The sequence below is a fragment of the Hordeum vulgare genome, chromosome 7H (genome assembly GCF_904849725.1).
Source record: "Hordeum vulgare subsp. vulgare chromosome 7H, MorexV3_pseudomolecules_assembly, whole genome shotgun sequence".
In the NCBI taxonomy this organism is placed as follows: Eukaryota; Viridiplantae; Streptophyta; class Magnoliopsida; order Poales; family Poaceae; genus Hordeum; species Hordeum vulgare.
In genome coordinates, this window is record NC_058524.1 from 11,911,191 (window position 1) to 11,930,966 (window position 19,776).

Here is a 19,776-nt window from a genome sequence, read left to right on the forward strand (position 1 = left end):
GCTTGCACCAGCGGGGGCTGGCTGAGGCGCCATAAACGGGGACAAAAGGACGCACACACACACATGGAGAGAGAAGGCTGGATTGAAATTTGCATGTGGGGGCGCATATGATACGAGACGAGACACAAACACCCTACATCACCACTGCAGTACAATGCTGGGCGGTTTCGGGACCAGCCGGTCAAAACGAGGCAGCATACTAGCAATGAGGTGATGAGGGCAGGAAGAAGACAGCACGGCCTGCAAACCTGAGTTATGGAAGGAGTAAATGGTGGTCCACTCCACTCAGATCCATCATCCATGGCTTTCTTCGGGCTTCTTGGCTCCCACCACCTCCCACCTCCCACCTCCTGGCTCCAGCCAAAGCCGGACAGACATACCACCTTCCAGCTCCAGGCCGATTGCGGACTTGCGGCGCCGGGATCGGCGGAGGAGCATCGACGTGCCGACGCCTGAAAATGAAGAGGAAAAAAAAATCCACATTGCATTTCCAGTGAACCACTATACGGGAGGGTTGGCGCGGGCTCGCGACCCTTCCTGTATCCACCAAAGTGTGCAGTTTCATATCATGTTGAGGGGGCAAAATAGTTAAGACACACCTTAGAAAGAGGTTGAAAAATAAAGTTGATACACTGGAATGGGAACTATTTTCCGGTACACTGGAATGTGGCTTCAAAACCTAGACAGAATGGCGACGTGACGGCACGGAGAGTGAAGCTACTTTCTCAATTTCTAATAATTGGGTGATGGTACAGCTTTATACAGATCATACAAAACCAGGCCTGGTTGCTCCAAGACAAGCAGACAGGTGTGAATTGCACCTAACAGAACCCTTCATTTGAAAGAAAAAAATGGGACCCGTATGAATACGACATCTCTACACTCAGCGGTGCTGCAAAAAATTGTGGGAGACTGAAGGGAGCTGCTGGCCCGGCCACTATTAACACAGGCAGATGAACCGTCTTTAGAGATCGCTGCTAAATCGTATTGTTGCATATGGTGCAGATGAGCAGCAGCTTCTCCAAATTCCGATACGGAGGCACTACACAGTCGCTACCCACATAAGAGTATATGTGAATGGCTTTCACTTGGAAGGCGAGGCGTTCATCGACAGCAAGAAGAGAGGGGCTAAAGTCAGAAAATGAGCTTCTTCAAAACCAGGAGGATTATGAGGATGAAGATGAGAATGACGAGGACGGTGGCACACATCACCATGCCCCCTTTCTTCTGCGTCCTCTCAGCCTGCATAACAGAGATCAGACCAACATATTAGACTGGGGGCTTCAGGGACTGACGCTAGCTCCTATTTTCTTCCTTTGCAGAAGCTCTTGGATATATAAAGGTGCTGCAGGTGAAACACCAGGGACTGATGTGGGTTTCTTTAAATCATGTCGGCAGGCAGTTAAATATGAATGCGCAGAGAGAGAGAGAGAGAGAGAGAGAGAGAGAGTAAAAGGCATAAAGTACTTGAGGTGAATTTTAGGATTGGTTTAAAATCTACAGTCTCTGACCCAGAAACTTGATCTTTTTTACCTTTTACTGGATGCCTTTACATTCTTATGGTCTGGGGGATGCAACTTTAAACACGTGCCTAGTTTTTCATATATTTTTAGATGACTAAAATACCTGTCCTTTTCATAGACTGATTAGATTTACTGGTCAAAGGTCTGACCTCTTATTTCCCCACTGATAAAAAATTGTTGTTTACAGTGTGGCAAAATTTCGGTTTGTCCAGCCCAACGAAAGGGAACAACTATTATTGGAGAGGCAGGAAATGGGGGTGAGGATGAAACCTTTTGCAACTGTTTATAGCCCTCTTCGACTGAGGCTGCAACATTCTGTACATTGTAGTCTATCCGATCAACAATTGTTCCCTGCTCAAATGAAGAAATGAATCGTGTGAAGTCTGAACTAGTTATCATAACTTACCATCAATGACCCAACTAAGTTAGGATTTTCATACCTGATCAATCACAAGAACCGAAAGATCCTTCATGATCTGTGCAAGCTCATTGACCGATTGGGCAACCTTGAAACAACAAGAGGATAATGAATGTACATTTCAGGAGATCAGTAACCCATTTTTCATTTATATAAATCATACGCATAAGTATTGAACAAAGAAAACTCACCTGCTCGATTTCTCTCTCCCTTTCTCTAGTGAATGCCTCGCTTTTCTTAAGTTTTGACATCTGAACCTCAGTGAAACCCTGAAAATAAAACCAAAGAATTCGATCATCGTCATCTTAATTTAATGAATTTCCTAGACTTCTTATCAGCTACTTCTCAGGACCAGTTTAGCTATTCCCTAAGTAAATAGACTGGGAAGATTTTAAGGGAACCCATGGTCGTTGCCTCGTTGGCCTGTTCTGCAGTGCAGACTGCAGAGCGTATGCGTTTACATCCAAAGTTCAAACTCCATCTCGGATTTGCAAATTATCATAGTTCACGGGATATATGTTTAGACCAGATTTGCATTCACTAACTGCAAACCTGTATGATTATTTGACTGATGACCCAAGCTAACGCAACCTTCACTGTGCATAATTACTACTGTTGCCTTTTGTCTTCCCAGTTTTCTGTTTACTTATGGATCTGAATTGAAGCATTTTAGTGGAAACCTTGAGTTCGTTCCAATTAAACTTACACAACAGAGCAAGTGAGCGAGCAGAAAAATATGTCAAATTCACTACGGCTGATGTATGTTGCTATAATAAAGCTGCAAGTACTCAGAAGCAAACAACTTCACACAAAAAGAAGAGTCAGTAGTAAGTAAAGACAATGAGAAAGCATACCACATCCTCAAATTCATCATCTTCAAGTTCAAATGTCGACTTCGACCCATTCATATTCATTTCTAAATCAACACCATCTTGCCCCTGAAATCGCATTTCAATCACCCAAGATCCTTTATTAGAGTGATATAAGTAGCACAAGCATCTGGATTTCAGAAAACATCTTAAGGCCGAATGGCAAACCTCTTTCTGTTGACGAAGCTGCTTCAAATAAGTTGACTGCTTTTTCCGGAACTCCATCGAAAGAGTTTGCAGGTCTGTAGCAAGGGAACGCTGCAGATAACAATGAAAGGCATTTGGTCCATCAACACAAACATTCATAGCAGTTACTACTCTTGTGGCTGTTGAAGTGTTAATACATAAAACAGCAGGGGTGAGTCATCACCTGGACATTCTTTCTGACATTCGAATCTTCCGAGGAATCTTTCATGGACAGCTTCTGCAGCTTTTTCTCCGACCTCTTCAGCAGGTCTGTTATCTCATGCGTGAGAACCTCAATTGCCCGTTGGTCATCTCTGCCATCACCAAAGGATGGCATCAAGGCCTTGGCGTGCGCCTTAGCCAGCTCGGCCATCTTCGTCTTTGCACGCTGCATGTTTGCAGATATCTCTTCGGAGACATCCACCCAGGCCGGGGGCAGCCCAACCGTCGCCGCGCCTCTACTGCACGATCATATGTTAGTACCATACCATACCATACCATTGAAATCGATCCGAACAATTGTCACAAGTCCAAGAAAGTGCTTTTCATACGACAAGCTCTACAACAGAGCCACTAAGGAAGGAGGAAGCATTCAGCCTAGTGGATCTCAACTTCCGCTCTCAAACGTTTAAGAATATGAGTCCAAAAGATACCACCTAGAATTTCTTAGCAAGAGCTTAAGCTTTTCAAGACAACGCTATTCCACCCCGCTGTCCTTGCCAGGCCGATCTCTACCGTAGAGCTCCATTCAAGATACCCCCCCAATTGCCATTTCCCAGTACCGATGCACGCGGCCATGCGCCTTGTCCCTAATTAGCTAATGCACAGGGGACGCTTAGATCAGACTAGCTGATGGACATGTCAATTAGCTGATGTACATGCTTGGAAGAACTAGCAAATGTGCGAGGGCAGGTGGCATGGACCAGACTAGCTGACGGACAAGTCTTGTCCCAGCATTTCTAATGATCTCCCACTGCCCCGTACCGCAATTTTACAAGCTCGCGTCGCGATTAGCTAGCTACGCTCACTACCTAGCTGATCTGGTCTCTACGGTGGGTCAAACGAGATGCGAGGGGGAGGGGAGGGGGGATGACCTGGAGGAGGCGGAGGGGTCGTCGGTGCTGAGGGGCGCGTAGTTGCGGTCGGGGCGGAGCAGCGAGGCCATCTCGATCACCGCCGGCCCGCCCGCGCCGCCCCCGGAGGAGGAGGAGGAGGCGGAGGGCGCCCCGGCCGGCGCGCGGACGTGGCGCAGCGCGTCGCGGTACTTGCGGAAGAGCGGCGTCCGGTTCCGCGTCGCCATGGACGAGGTGGGGCGGCGGGAGAGGGAGGGAGGCCGGGGATCGGAGGGGCCGAGATCTCGTCGGACGGCGAGGCACCGCGGAGGAGGAAGAGGAATCGGGTGTTAGGGGGAGCAGTTGGTGCGAGCCGACCGTGCGGAGTTGGGAGACACTTCGCCACCAAGGAAGGAAGGGAGCTGCCGCTGACCAGGCCGGGCCGGGCCGGCAAGGTGGGAGGATGGCCGGGCCGGCCTATTCAGTCTTTTGTTGAGGTTGACGATTTATAAGGATAGTAAAACCGAACCCTTTCCGACCTCTCTCAACGATTAGTGTTTTTCAGCCGTTTGTTTTGGTGATCTTGACGTTTCTGACCGTTAGATCTGTCGTTCAGTTCAACCTCCGACGCACGTTTCTCGTTGCTGGGTCACCTTTGTCCCTAACCCGTCCTGCATGGGCTACTCCTGTGCCGACTGTCCTTGGGCACCTACTCTGGAGGCAGGACCGAACCCTTTCCGAGCTCTCTCAGCGATTAGCTTTTTTCAGCCGTCTGTTTTGGTGATCTTGAAGTTTCTGACAGTTAGATCAATCGTTCAGTTCGACCTCCAACGCACGTTTCTCGTTGCTGGGTCACCTTTGTCCCTAACCCGTCCCACATGGGCTACTCCTGGGCCGACTGTCCTTGGGCAGCTACTCTCGAGGCAGAATTGAAAGCCTGTGGATCATTGCTACGGGTTACCGTCGGGTCTTCTATGAACGATCTCAATTTTACTCTGTGTCCACCACATAGCCCCAATCAATCCCTCCTCGACCCCTCCAAACGTTGGCCTAGGGCGAGACCCCACTCCCGCGAGGGCGCGAGATCTCTCTCCCTCACCGCGCCGTCTCCCCTCAGATCCACCTCGCCGACACCGCCTGCCCGCCGCGCCACCGCCGCCGCCATGTCGCACAACTACGGGAACACGATCCCGCTCCACCCGTCGTCGGCGCAGCCCGACATGGACGAGATCGAGAGCCTCATGTACGACGCGCCCTCTGCCACCGTCCTCCCCGGGCGGCCGCCCTCCCCGCCGCGCGCCTCCATCCCCATCTCCACCTCGCCTCCCCCTCCGTCCTCCAAGCCGCCCCTCCCCGCCTCCTCCGTCCCAATCTTCGTGCCCTAGGGGCCGACCCCCGCCGGCCCGCCCACGTCCGTCTCCGTCGCCATCGCCTCCGACGGCTTCGGGCCCCCGTCCAACACGCTCACCGAGCCCGTTTGGGACACCGTCAAGCGCGACCTCGCCCGCATTGTCAGCAACCTAAAGCTCGTCGTCTTCCCCAACCCCAACCGCGAGGACCCCGGCAAGGCGCTCAGGGACTGGGACCTGTGGGGCCCCTCGTCTTCCTCGGCCTCACATTGTCCTGGTCCGCCTCTGTTAAGAAGGTACCTGCTACCCCTTCGTGGTAGCTTTTGCATCAATTTGTGAGATTTAGCTCTTTATTAGTTCGTGCTCGACTTCGTGATATCACTAATCCTCTATGAGGTGTAGGTCAGATTGTACATTATTGAATTGCATGGCGCGATTCGTGGTTAATACTTGGTCGCAAGCGTGAAGTGGAGAGTAAAACCGAACCATTTTCGAATCATCTCAGGCCATGTGCCTTTTTGTCCGTTGGATCGCATGAGCTGATGGTCCTTGGCCGTCCGAATGCTAATTGACTATCTGTCTTTAAGGGAAGCTATTCCCAAAGAAAAATCTGAGCATTCTGGTTAATCGGGCTTGGCACCGGGATGCAGCCCATGTAGCATTCTTTTAGGAAACACGATCCAATCGTATAACCCTAGGCCCTAGGGCTGCACTAGAGCTCCTTCCCCTCCTAATGTGAGCATGGGTAAACTAGGTGCACCGCAATCGAGACTTGAGAGAGAGTGCACAACCATCTCCTTGATCCTTCCCAATGGCCTTGCATCCACACCGCTACCACCTTATCATCAAAGGGAGAGCAACACAAGAGATGAGAACCGAAGGATGAGGGATGGCGAGTGGAGCTGGAACAAGGCGCCCCGGATCCAGTCGTCGGCTGCCCCTCGACTTCGAGATCTCGATCTTTCTCCCTCTCCCGCTTCCTCCTTTTCTCATTCAGTCTTTGATTAGGACGAGGTTACACACCCTGCATGATCGAGCGGGAATTGGGTGTGTGTGTCCACATCAGCGGTGGTTATGTGCAATCAGGCTGCAGGTTTGGAGTGGTCGGATCATAGATGCCATTTTATCCCAGTTCGAATGTGAGGTTTGATTCTTAATGGAGGCAGATGAGCTACAATGCAGACAGTAAAACCGAACCCTTTCCGAGCTCTCTCAGCGATTAACGTATTTCAGCTGTTTGTTTTGGCGATCTTGACGTTTCTGACTGTTAGATCTGTCGTTCAGTTCGACCTCCGACGCACGTTTCTCGTTGCTGGGTCACCTTTGTCCCTAACCCGTCCCGCATGGGCTACTCCTGGGCCGACTGTCCTTGGGCAGCTACTCTGGAGGCATAATCGAAAGCCTGTGGATCATTGCTACGGGTTACCGTCGGATCTTCTACGAACGATCTCAATTTTACTCTGTGTCCACCACATAGCCCCAATCAATCCCTCCTCGACCCCTCCCGGCGTTGGCCTAGGGCGAGACCCCACTCCCGCGAGGGCGCGAGATCTCTCTCCCTCACCGCGCCGTCTCCCCTCAGATCCACCTCGCCGACACCGCCTGCCCGCCGCGCCACCGCCGCCGCCATGTCGTACAACTACGGGGACACGATCCCGCTCCACCCGTCGTCTGCGCAGTCCGACATGGACGAGATCGAGAGCCTCATGTACGACGCACCCTCTGCCACCGTCCTCCCCGTGCGGCCGCCCTCCCCGCCGCGTGCCTCCATCCCCATCTCCACCTCGCCTCCCCCTCCGCCCTCTAAGCCGCCCCTCCCCGCCTCCTCCGTCCCAATCTTCGTGCCCCAGGGGCCGACCCCCGCCGGCCCGCCCACGTCCGTCTCCGTCGCCATCGCCTCCGATGGCTTCGGGCCCCCGCCCAACACGCTCACTGAGCCCGTTTGGGACACCGTCAAGCGTGATCTCGCCCGCATCGTCAGCAACCTAAAGCTCGTCGTCTTCCCCAACCCCAACCGCGAGGACCCCGGCAAGGCGCTCAGGGACTGGGACCTGTGGGGCCCCTCGTCTTCCTCGGCCTCACACTGTCCTGCTCCGCCTCTGTTAAGAAGGTACCTGCTACCCCTTCCACAACCAGATCTCGTGGTAGCTTTTGCATCAATTTGTGAGATTTAGCTCTTTTTTAGTTCATGGTCGACTTCGTGATATCACTAATTCTCTATGAGGTGTAGGTCAGATTGTACATTATTGAATTGTATGGCGCGATTCGTGGTTAATACTTGGTGGCAAGCGTGAAGCGGACAGTAAAACTGAACCATTTCTGAATCATCTCAGGCCATGTGCCTTTTTGTCCGTTGGATCGCATGATCTGATGGTCCTTGGCCGTCCGAATGCTAATTGACTAGCTGTCTTTAAGGTAAGCTATTCCCAAAGAAAAATCTGAGCATTCTGGTTAATCGGGCCTGGCACCGGGATGCAGCCCATGTAGCATTCTTTTAGGAAACACGATCCAATCGTACAACCCTAGGCCCTAGGGCTGCACCAGAGCTCCTTCCCCTCTTAATGTGAGCATGGGTAAACTAGGTGCGTCGCAATCGAGACTCGAGAGAGAGTGCACAACCATCTCCTTGATCCTTCCCAATGGCCTTGCCTCCACGCCACTACCACCTTATCATCAAAGGGAGAGCAACACAAGAGATGAGAACCGAAGGATGAGGGATGGCGAGTGGAGCTGGAACAAGGCGCCCCGGATCCGGCCGTCGGCTGCCCCTCGACTTCGAGATCTCGATCTTTCTCCCTCTCCCGCTTCCTCCTTTTCTCATTCCGTCTTTGATTAGGACGAGGTTACGCAGCCTGCATGATCGAGCGGGAATTGGGTGTGTCTGTGTGTGTCCACATCAGCGGTGGTTATGTGCAATCAGGCTGCAGGTTTGGAGTGGTCGGATCATAGATGCCATTTTATCCCAGCTCAAATGTGAGGTTTGATTCTTAATGGAGGCAGATGAGCTACAACGCAGGTACCTTTTCTCAAACCTCGAGAGTTAAAAAAATAATATCTAAGATGACCCCACCGATCAATGGTTGCTTTAATGTGAGAAGTGGTTGTATGTAAAAATGATCTTAATTCTTTGTGTTCTGAGACATGGTTGTGAAACAGTCCTGAACAATACTACATACTTCAATATCGAGAATATTTGTATGTTGTAAGTGATGTGTTTTTTTTACTGTAGGTTTTTGGTCATGTGGGACGTGGCAGATATCTGAACACATTAATTGCAAAAAAATTTGGTTGTTATGAGGGATGAACAATTATATGGAATATCTGAAATTTTGATGGCAAAGTGGCACCAAAGTTACTTGTTTCTGCACCTTTACGAGGAATATCGTGACACAAAAAATCTAACTGGACAAGTTTGCATACTCAAACAACTTTTGTGGAACGAAAATGAAAATCAAGCAAGCGAGGTAATGGAAATTGTAAGAGAAAAAACAGAAATAAAAGGCAGCAAGAGGAACATCAGCAAATGCCAAAAGCCAGAGTGACAGCAATCAAGTCACGAGATATGATAGTGGCCTTTTTCAAAGAAAATTGCATGTAGTGATGTTGTGTTTGCCCCCTCCCCCTGACCCGAGCAGGGGTGCCCACCACAACTCATCGGCTCGCTCCGCAGACTGGGTGTTCTAAGGAGCGATGGCCACCACTCCTATGCCCCACATCCACGACGCTATGCGTTCCCCTGCGTATCTGAGGTGAAGCAAGCAAGATGACAATGAATAGCATTCTTCTATCATGTACGTCTTGTTCACTGTAATGGAGGCAGTACCACGTTTGTAGGTTGACGGTATAGTTTCCTTATATCAGCTCTTAATTTCTTTCTATCCATAAGACTGAATTCAGAAATAATCAAGTGTTGGTCTCTTATTAAATTTATGTTTTACATGTTAAAGCTTCTTATCTGAAGCCATGCGGTGCATGGTAATTCATTTTTACAAGTTCCCTATACAAAGTACTCAATAAAAAAATAAAAATAAAAGAATATGTCTAAGATGTGTGGCCGTCCTTGCATCTCCCATGTTTAGGAGTCTTTCACCTCATCCAAGGATGATGGCACTCCGCGTATATGTGTGTGTTACTTTAGTTCTAATATTGCAGCTGCATGATGCTCATATATCGAGGCTATCATTTCTCGTTGAGGCAAAAAAATGATTTTATGGATTATTTGTTTATCCATGTTACTATCTGGAATTTTATCTTTTTATAATATATTTTTCATTGATTTATTTCTTGCTACTTCCAGGTGAGCAGGGAGAAGGTATTCCAGTTTCATGGTTCAAAGGACTGATGTTTTCACTTTGTTGTTGCGCAAATGGTCTATCTCTTACAAAGTGAAAGCAAATTTAGGTCCAAGAACCAAGCTTATTTTGTAGCTACACTCAATCAACTGAGCAGACTAGGAGGTATGCCCTTATCACCTGTGTGGATGCAAGGAATTCCATAATGATATTCCATATTCCACTAGAAGAGTACTTTAAGAAAACTACATTTCCGTTCTTGGAGTTTTGTGCATAACAGAAGTTGCTTGCATTACAATGTTATAAATTTATGTTGTGTCTATTTTTCGGATGACCTCTTCTCGTGAATGGGGATTGATGCCACAACGATATTCTTCACTATTTGTGTTCTAGAAGCATTCCTCCTATTGTGTAGTAGTGCTATTATTTCATAGTCCGCCATCTATGTGCTGCATTTTCAATCACCAGTAGTATTTTAACCTTCTACCTTTCTGAAATGAGTTCATGATTGGGGATTTATGCCACAACGACATTCTTCACTATTTATGTCCTATTGTGTAACAGTGCTATTATTTCATAGTCTTCCATCTATGAGGTGCATCCTCAATCACCAGTACTATTCTTATCCGTGTACCTTTCTGAAATGAGTTATATCATCTCACACGATGTTTATTCGTACCCTTTGTGGTACATGTTGTGCCTTCTTCGTCTGGCAATACAATCCTAGGATCTATGCTTATCCACGAGGTTGCCTTTTCATCTTCAAATTTGCATAGATTTTCCTTCGCTACAATTCTATTGTCTTGTGGTGAGAAGCTCTTGGGTATTTGCTTTGTTCGTAACTTAGTGTTTGTAATCGGTTCCAGCTCATGCTGATGACGATTGCCTGAATTAATTTGTTGCAGATACAATTGGCAAGTCCTAGGGAAGGAGAAAGGGTTATCGACCATCTGCTGCTACTCGAAAAGATGGAGGATCTTATCACCTTCGCAGATGCCATCTCAATGTTATGTCACTTACCATCCTTTTTATAGAGAGCGATGATATTTTACAGGTATAATAATTCACTTTGATTGCAGTGTCCGTACCCGAAGATCATCCATGGCTACTGGACTGGTTAGTACCGTTCCTGCTAAGATTCACCATTCCCAATATCTACCATGGAAGCACAATTGCTAAGATTTAGGGACAAAGGTGACCCAGCAACGAGAAACGTGTGTCGGAGGTCGAACTAAACGACAGATCTAACGGTCAAAAACATCAAGATCGCCAAAACAGACGGCTGAAAAACGCTAATCGTTGAGAGAGCTTGGAAAGGGTTCGGTTTTACTGTCCTTAATTAGTAGAATGCCGATGCGTTCGCCGCAGGCTTTTGAAATATTTTTATGGGTTATACAATTATATTGTATGTGAACTTTTACACATAAAAACGTCATAACATGGACACAATTGCTTAATAATTAAAGTCCACTTCACTTGCAATGTAAATCCATAAAAAACAAATTAACAACGTGTCCGTGTAACAAATTGCGCGATGAACCAACTAAATCCATTACAAATTATTAAGATCTGCTTGATGCGCTTAAGAAATTCTCGCACAATATCAGAAAATTTGTCTTTAGCTTCATTCCCACGTTGTTTTAGCAAGTATAATAAGAATTGCTTCCTCAACTCATACCCATCCTGCACAAGCACTATATGTAGTTAGCGCAAATATTTCACGTTGAATGTCTTAAAACGTGTAATTCATGTTGAATGTCTTAAAACGTGTAACGGACAATATTCACCGTGCAAACTGGTTTGACCAATTCTTTACCGTTCCACCAGAGCATAAAGTGAAAAACAAAAAAGCCAGACACATCCCTGCAAATTCCTAATTTTATATTATATACAATACAGCGATGCCAAATAAATATTTGTACTATGAATTTATTACCCGTCCGTGCTCGTTGAAATATTAGACGGAAATAAACATTACCATTTAGATATATGGGAATTCCAGCCCGGTTGCTTTATTTCGAGTGCTTCCTTGAATTTCCTCGCAAAACCTTTTAACTTCATTACATGCCTTAAATTTTTGTTCTCTCACGATTGTGATGTATGAATAGGTCCATAATATATACACAATGTGCCTCTTTGTCGATGACGTACAAGATATTTCGGCCGATGGATGCATACGGAAGATAAATCTACAAGTGATAGCAATTAGCAACAACAATAAACCATGACAACAATAGCCGAAATACCTTACTTACCATGTTGCATGATGGGATGTTGTTGTCTATCCCAAGCCAGGCATCAAACAATGTTGCCAATGTCTGAATAGTTTCCTTCTCGCAAAACTTTTGATCTCGTGTTGACTCTAGCATTATGGACTGGGTAAAAAAGTATTATTGTTTCAACATGTTGATACTAATGACACTGAATGAAGAATTATGATAACTTACGCAAAAACACAGATCCATGTAGTGTATAGGAGGGCTTGTGAACAATACTCCCTCCGACGGTGTAAGTCGGCATGGTCATCGATGGGGCGCAATCAGCTCCAGCCTGAAGATCTGGCCGTGGCCTTGTGAAAGATTATATGAACGGGGTGTTTTTCCTTCTATGGTAATTTCCCTTTCTTTAAGAATTTGACCCCCCTTCTCATTATCACACATACTTTTGTTGCGGAATGTTGCATGGAAAACAAAAATTTGCCTACGCACACGAAGACATATCATGGTGATGTTCATCTACGAGAGGGAGATCGGATCCACATACCCTTGTAGATCGCTAAGCGGGAAGCGTTAAGAAACGCGGTTGATGTAGTGGTACAACTTCGTGATTCAAATCACCGTCGTCCCATGATCCGTCCCGATCTAGCACCGAACGGACGACACCTCCGCGTTCAGCACACGTACAGCTCGATGACGATCTCCGCCTTCTTGATCCAGCAAGGGAGACGGGGAAGTAGATGAGTTCTCCGGCAACGTGATGGCGCGCCGGTGATGGTGATGATCTATTCCTGCAGGGCTCCGCCCGAGCTCCGTAGAAATCCGATCTAGAGGAAGAACTACGAGGTATAGGTTTGAGTTGCACGTGGCAAAGTTGTGTCTCAAAAACCCTAAAACCTCTAGTATATATAGGAGGAGGGGAGGGGCTAGCCTTGGGGCTCAAGAGAGCCCCAAGGGCGTCGGCCGAAGGAGGAGATGGACTCCCACTCCAATTCGGTTTGGGGGAGGAGGAGTCCACTCCTTCCTTCCCACCTCCCTTTCCTTTTTTCTTCTTTTCTTTTGTTTTTTCTTCTTGTGGCGCCATAGTCCACTTGGGCTGGCCTCACCAGCCCACTATGGGCTGGTGCGCCACCCTAGGACTATTGGCCCCACTCCCGGGTGGGTGGGCCCCTCCCGATGAATACCCGGAACCCATTCGTCACTCCCGGTACACTGCCGGTAATGCCCGAAATCTTTCTGGTGACCAAATGAAACCATCATATATATCAAACTTTGTTTCCAAACCATTCCGAAAACCCTCATGACGTCCGTGATCTCATCCAGGACTCCGAACAACCTTCGGTCACCAACACATATAACTCAACTATACTAAAACGTCACCGAACCTTAAGTGTGCAGACCCTGCGGGTTGGAGAACTATGCAGACATGACCCGAGACACTCCTCGGTCAATATCCAATAGCGGGACCTGGATGTCCATATTGGATCCTACATATTCTACGAAGGTCTTATCGGTTGAACCTCTCTGCCAATGATCCATATAATCCCGTATAACATTCCTTTGTCCTTCGGTATGTTACTTGCCTGAGATTTGATCGTCGGTATCTCTATACCTATTTCAATCTCGTTATCGGCAAGTCTCTTTACTCGTTCCATAATACAAGATCCCGTGACTAACACTTGAGTCACATTGCTTGCAAGGCTTATATGTGATGTTGTATTACCGAGTGGGCCCCGAGATACCTCTCTGTCACACGGAGTGACAAATCCCAGTCTTGATCCATGCTAACTCAACGGACACCTTCGGAGACACATGTAGAGCATCTTTATAGTTGCCCAGTTACGTTGTGACGTTTGATACACACAAGGCATTCCTTCGGTGCTAGTGAGTTATATGATCTCATGGTCATAGGAATGAATACTTGACACGCATAAAACAATAGCAACAAAATGACACGATCACATGCTATGTTTACGTTCATAGTTTGGGTCTCGTCCATCACATCATTCTCCTAATGATGTGATCCAGTTATCAAGTGACAACACTTGCATATGACCAGAAAACCTTAACCATCCTTGATCAACTGGCTAGTCAACTAGAGGCTTACTAGGGAGATTATTTTGTCTATATATCCACACATGTATCTATGCTTTCATTCAATACAATTATAGCATAGATAATAAAAGATTATCTTGAAACATGAAATATAATAATAACTATTTTATCATTGCCTCTAGGGCATATTTCCAACAGCTTTTTCGGTGTTGCATGCGTGTCTCTCGTTGCTTTTGATTTTGCTCTTGAACATCATTCGTTCCCTCATCCCGTTTATTCAGTCTAATGCTAAACTCCTTGCGTTCTTCTGCTCCCTTTGCTCATTTGTTATCTTAGAATTGCGTTCTTTATCGTATTTCCTCTTAGCTAGGGTTTTGTCAAGAATGCCATCAGTTTTGAGTGTATTTGAAAGAGGCAAAGTTGCATCATCAGGCGACAATGATGCATTGCTGGAGCTAGTTGGGTTGTTTGGTTCAACATCATTGGGAAAGCACATTCAGAAATTCATTCTTTAACATGAATGAAGCTAGCAACACACGTCAACCTATGCAACGATTAAGCTCCACATATACTATAATCGTACCTGATATCATAAGGAGAGGAATATTTTCATCAGTGAATTGAATATCTCTTTTCTTCCGATAAGAAGCCCGCCTCTTTGCGTTTATCTGCTCCCTTTGTTCGTTAGTCAAGATTCTATTGCGTCCAATTGGAGGTATATGCCTAGTTTTTTTGGTGTTATTCAAGACAGCTCCTGGTGTAATGGGAGAATGATCGATATGTCGAGCTAGGTCTTTCTCATGAATGACACCAGGTGTGAGTGTGTTTGAAGGATGCAATGTTGCATCATCAATTGAAAAGGATGTATAGGTGGAGCTAGTTCGGTTGGCTGGTTCAACCCTAGTTTGTCATCATTCTCAGAAATTCATTATTCAAATAAAATGCAGGTAGTGACATATAGTCAAACTACGCTACATCATTCTTACGAAACATATAACATGGTATAACATTACCTGATATCATAAGGGGAGTCAGATTTTCATCATTTTTTCGTGTAGTTGAAGAAGGCGATGCTGCATCATCAAGTTTTTCATCGTAAGGGGACTCAAATTTGGGATGGAGGAAGTAAATATATGCTATCATCGTATAGATGTAAGATAGTACAATCTTACCTGATATCGTATGGGGAGTAAGTTTTTCATCTGGGATAAGCATATCTCTTTTCTTCCGATAAGAAGCCTGATAACCCACAAGTATAGGGGATCAATCGTAGTCCTTTCGACAAGTAAGAGTGTCGAATCCAACGAGGAGCAGAAGGATCTGACAAGTGGTTTTCAGCAAGGAAATATCTGCAAGCACTGAAATTGTCGGTAACAAGTGAATGTGTGGTGAGATGATTCGTAGCGAGCAACAAGCAACAAAAGTAGCAACGGTGCAGTAAAGTGGCCCAATCCCTTTTGTAGCAAGAGACAAACCTGGACAAAGTCTTATAGGAGGAAAAACGCTCCCGAGGACACACGGGAATTTCTGTCATGCTAGTTTTCATCATGTTCATATGATTCACATTCGTTACTTTGATAGTTTGATATGTGGGTGGACCGGCGCTTGGGTACTGCCCTTACTTGGACAAGCATCCCACTTATGATTAACCCCTCTCGCAAGCATCCGCAACTACGAAAGAAGAATTAAGACAAAGTCTAACCATAGCATTAAACTAGTGGATCCAAATCAGCCCCTTACGAAGCAACGCATAAACTAGGGTTTAAGCTTCTGTCACTCTAGCAACCCATCATCTACTTACTACTTCCCAATGCCTTCCTCTAGGCCCAAATAATGGTGAAGTGTTATGTAGTCGACGTTCACATAACACCACTAGAGGAAAAACAACATACAACATATCAAATTACCGAACGAAAACCAAATTCACATGACTACTATTAGCATGACTTATCCCATGTCCTCAGGAACAAAAGTAACTACTCACGAAGCATAATCATATTCATGACCAGAGAGGTAATGAGTAGCATCAAGGATCTGAACATAAACTCTTCCACCAAGAAATCCAACTAGCATCAACTACAAAGAGTAATCAACACTACTAGCAACCTTACAAGTACCAATCGGAGTCGCGAGACGGAGATTGGTTACAAGAGATGAACTAGGGTTTGGAGATGAGATGGTGCTGATGAAGATGTTGATGGTGACGAGTCCCCTCCGATGAGAGGAGTGTTGGTGATGACGATGGCGACGATTTCCCCCTCCGGGAGGGAAGTTTCCCCGACAGGATCGTCCTACCGGAGCTCTAGATTGCTTCTGCTCAAGTTCCGTCTCGTGGCGGCGGCGAAACCACGAAAAAGCTTGACTGGCACTCTCTAGCAATAGCTAGACGAATGTTGATTCTGTGACAACAGACCTTCCCATGCAACGGCACCAGAAGAATGCTGCTAGCACTCCCCGTGGGTTCGCATCAGTTTTCGAGGGTAGAGTATTCACTACAACAAAATAGGCATGTAGAGGCACTCAACGTAGGTATTAGAGGTGCAATAAATCATCTCTAGCGGGTTTTGGAGTCGCTCATCAAAGCGTCCTTGGAGCGTCTCCTCACGGACCGCCTCAAACACCATTGAGACGAACCGAAAGCGTAACTGCATGAAAATGAGACGTTTTAGGAGCGTCCTTACAAAGCATGTCTACACGAATATGAGACGTCTAACAACGTCCTTATTCACCTAAAGACGCATCAATAAATTAATGCTAATGCAATTTCATATATTCTGTTTCGTTGTATAATTTTTTTTAACAACCTCCGGTGTATAGTAGTTATCTTTGAAATGGATGTATCTATACGAATAAATTAATGCTAATGCAATTTCATATATTCTGTTTCGTTGTATACTTTTTTTAACAACCTCCGGTGTATAGTACTTATCGTTGAAATTGATGTATCTAGACATATTTAGTGGTACATGCATTTAATTCAACAATTAGATGGATCCAAGGGAGTATCTCAATTGCACTTAATAAAATTACTTTCTTATATAAAATAGTTTGACTTCCATTTACATATCAGAAAATATTAAAAAAAATTTATGGCATTGCACAAAATAATAAATTTGTATCACCAAGAGGAGTAGTATTTTACATACTCAATTGTAGACATCATCTATAAAAAAATACATATGTCCCAAACTAGTTGAAATATATCTATATGATTTGTAGGTTCTACATGCTGAATAGCTCCTTGCTTTCTTCGTTGCTGTAGTTTATCCTTGTGGTGGCTACCTTTAGAATCTGCACGTAGAAGTTGTTCTGTAAAGAAAGCAAAATGGGATATTAAAAAATTCGTTGTAACTTCTGCTAGTAAGTTCTCCTTTGCTGAAAATACATCCATAAGAATAGATAATGGTATTTATGTAGCACATCTAGTAAACATGCCCTCCAAAAGTTCAATCTAGTCTAATAGCTGTCATGTTATCATACGAAGTATGGATACATACTCTACAAAGAATATAAATTATGATGTTGTTGATGGATTAACTAAGGTGAGAATGCATAAACTGTATTTGTAACAAAATATCAATAATTTACTAAGTATATATCATATGAAGTACTATATGTAAAGAGATAACTGCAGGTAACATACGGGGACTGAATTTGCATGATTGTCGACCCTAATAATTTCCAGCCTTAATAGTAGCTTTACATAAGACGACATTTACCATGAAAAAGTGAATTCTCATGGTACTTCACAGTAATAATCTTCAGTCTAACACAAAAGCGAACATGAGGTCACTTTGCTGCTCTAGACATAGTGAAACGCATGTGACCCAGATGTTTGACATAATCACATATGATTAGATATTGAAAATGATAATATATCCATCCATGGTGCTCTTTATAAGACAACATGAGAAAAATTTCTGCAGATGAAAAACCTCGCTCTTCTAGTACAAGGCTTGTTTATTCCAAAAAATATTAGAGCGTGGGCACAAATTCTTATTATCAGTTATGGAGGAGAATTCATGCACTTCGATCGATAGTTGATACACGAACATTATTAACTGCATGAAAAATAAATATTTGTTAAGAACACTGACCATCTTGTTCTATCAGGATATTCTCAGAGGCTTTTTTATCAAGAACCTGCATTCATGGGTGCCAATAATTTGAATCGACTTTAAATTGAACTAGTAGTTTAGTCAGTAAAAAGGATGAGAGTTCGGAAAAGAACGACAAATTAGTGTTGTCCTATACTCCTATCTCAACAGAGATAACTTATACTAAATGTAATGTAAAGATTCTCCAACACAATTAAGTACACATTAAGGGAGCGGCTCTAACTTTTTTACTTGTAATGAATTGATATAGAACAACTAAAATAAAAAATAGATGAATCCAATTATAGATGAATTGGTCGGCTTGTGAGCTAACATCCCTTATGGCCTCCAAATTACCGGCGAGCTCGCTGCTGGTCAAAATTGGCGGGCACGAGATCAGCCTGGAAAAGGCTTAATAAGATGTCTCTAATAATGTTGATGCAATCAGCAGGCAAATAAAAAATCAATATAGAGAAAGATGGATCTGACTCAAAGTCTGATGGACACACACATCGACCATACAAACAAACGAGTGCCTAACTGAACAGTACCTTTCGTCCTCCTCTTGATTTTGTTCCCCTTCAACCACGTCTCCTGTCATTTGTCTTTTTAATGATGGTGGTGGACTAGTGGTGGACCGAGAGTGCAAAATTTGGGGGCGGTGCTAGGTCAGTACTCATTAGGAGAAGCTGGCGATGTCCAGTTCAGCGCCCACCATGCCACTCGTCGTCTGCCCTTCGAGCCGGAGGGCACCATGTGCCGGAGCTGCAGGTCGAGGCGGACGAAGTGTGGCTGGGTCACCACATGGAAGCCGGTGTCCTCGGGGTTGTTGCTCGCAGTCGGCGGGGAAGGGGGTCTGGGGGAGGGACCTGCGATAGCGACTCTGGGGTGGACGAGGAGCAAGATCTTGGCGGATGCGGCGGCGTGGCATGGCGGCGCTAGGTTTAGAGGCCACCTGTCCTTTTTTCTTCACGGTAGTTATTCTCTTAGCCCATGTCCCACGTTCGAGTGGACCAAGATATTTGGAACCACCTAGACTTTTTACGAGAGTCAAGGGACGATATCCTTTGTGCCTCATAAAACGTCTCTATGCGCCCTGTGATTTTCAATAATGAGACGTTGATACAAGCGTCAAAAAAGAAACGTCTCTACATGTCTATTTTGTTGTAGTGATTCAACCCAAATTTGTTGATTCGCCAACAGGAGGTGAGAGGATACTCTCGAGTATTAGCAGTTGAATTTGTCTGATTCAACCGCACCTGAAAGATTAGTATCTGCAAGCAAAGTAGTAACAACAAAGTAACGAGTAATAGAAGTGGCAAGGAACAACAGTAGTGACATCAGTAGCAAGTAGCAACAGTAGCAAGTAACAACAAGACAAGTAACAACTGCAACAACACTAGTAACAGCAGAGCAAGACAAGTAACAACAACAGTGGGACAAACTCGTAGGCAATGGGTCGGTGATTTGTTTGGATGATATTAATCATGCAACAGTTATCACACGGAGAGATATGTGGCTAGCTTCCATTCGTCAATGTGATGTAGGCATGCATTCCGCGTGTCGTCATACGTGCTTAGGGAAAAGAACTTGCATGCCATCTATTGTTCATCCCTCCCGTGGCAGCGGGGTCCAAAAGGAAACTATGGGATATTAAGGTTCTCCTTTTAATAAAGAACCGGACCAACGCATTAGCACTTGGTGAACACATGAACCCTT

At 45.4% G+C, this 19,776-nt stretch overlaps 1 protein-coding gene and 2 pseudogenes across 1 annotated transcript; 2 read left to right on the top strand and 1 right to left on the bottom strand.

Moving 5' to 3' along the window:
- Positions 1-585: 585 nt before the first annotated feature.
- On the bottom strand, positions 586-4,449 carry LOC123411453 (syntaxin-43-like). The gene is made up of 8 exons (XM_045104401.1): positions 4,091-4,449; positions 3,181-3,457; positions 2,979-3,068; positions 2,796-2,879; positions 2,133-2,210; positions 1,964-2,029; positions 1,794-1,874; positions 586-1,242 (listed from the first exon to the last, which is right to left on the bottom strand). The coding sequence occupies exons 1-8, from the start codon at positions 4,294-4,296 to the stop codon at positions 1,135-1,137; spliced, it is 990 nt and encodes a 329-aa protein (XP_044960336.1). The 5' UTR covers positions 4,297-4,449; the 3' UTR covers positions 586-1,134.
- A 762-nt stretch (positions 4,450-5,211) lies between these two features.
- Positions 5,212-5,717, top strand: LOC123408022 (annotated as a pseudogene).
- A 1,308-nt stretch (positions 5,718-7,025) lies between these two features.
- On the top strand, positions 7,026-7,564 carry LOC123408023 (annotated as a pseudogene).
- Positions 7,565-19,776: the final 12,212 nt, after the last annotated feature.

Excerpts from the sequence above, each read along its gene's own strand:
- LOC123411453 (XM_045104401.1), bottom strand. The coding sequence starts at position 4,296 with ATGGCGACGCGGAACCGGACGCCGCTCTTCCGCAAGTACCGCGACGCG. Across the intron at positions 3,458-4,090 it reads GACCCCTCCGCCTCCTCCAG|TAGAGGCGCGGCGACGGTTG; the intron begins GTCATCCCCCCT and ends ATGATCGTGCAG. Across the intron at positions 2,030-2,132 it reads GGGAGAGAGAAATCGAGCAG|GTTGCCCAATCGGTCAATGA; the intron begins GTGAGTTTTCTT and ends TGTTGTTTCAAG.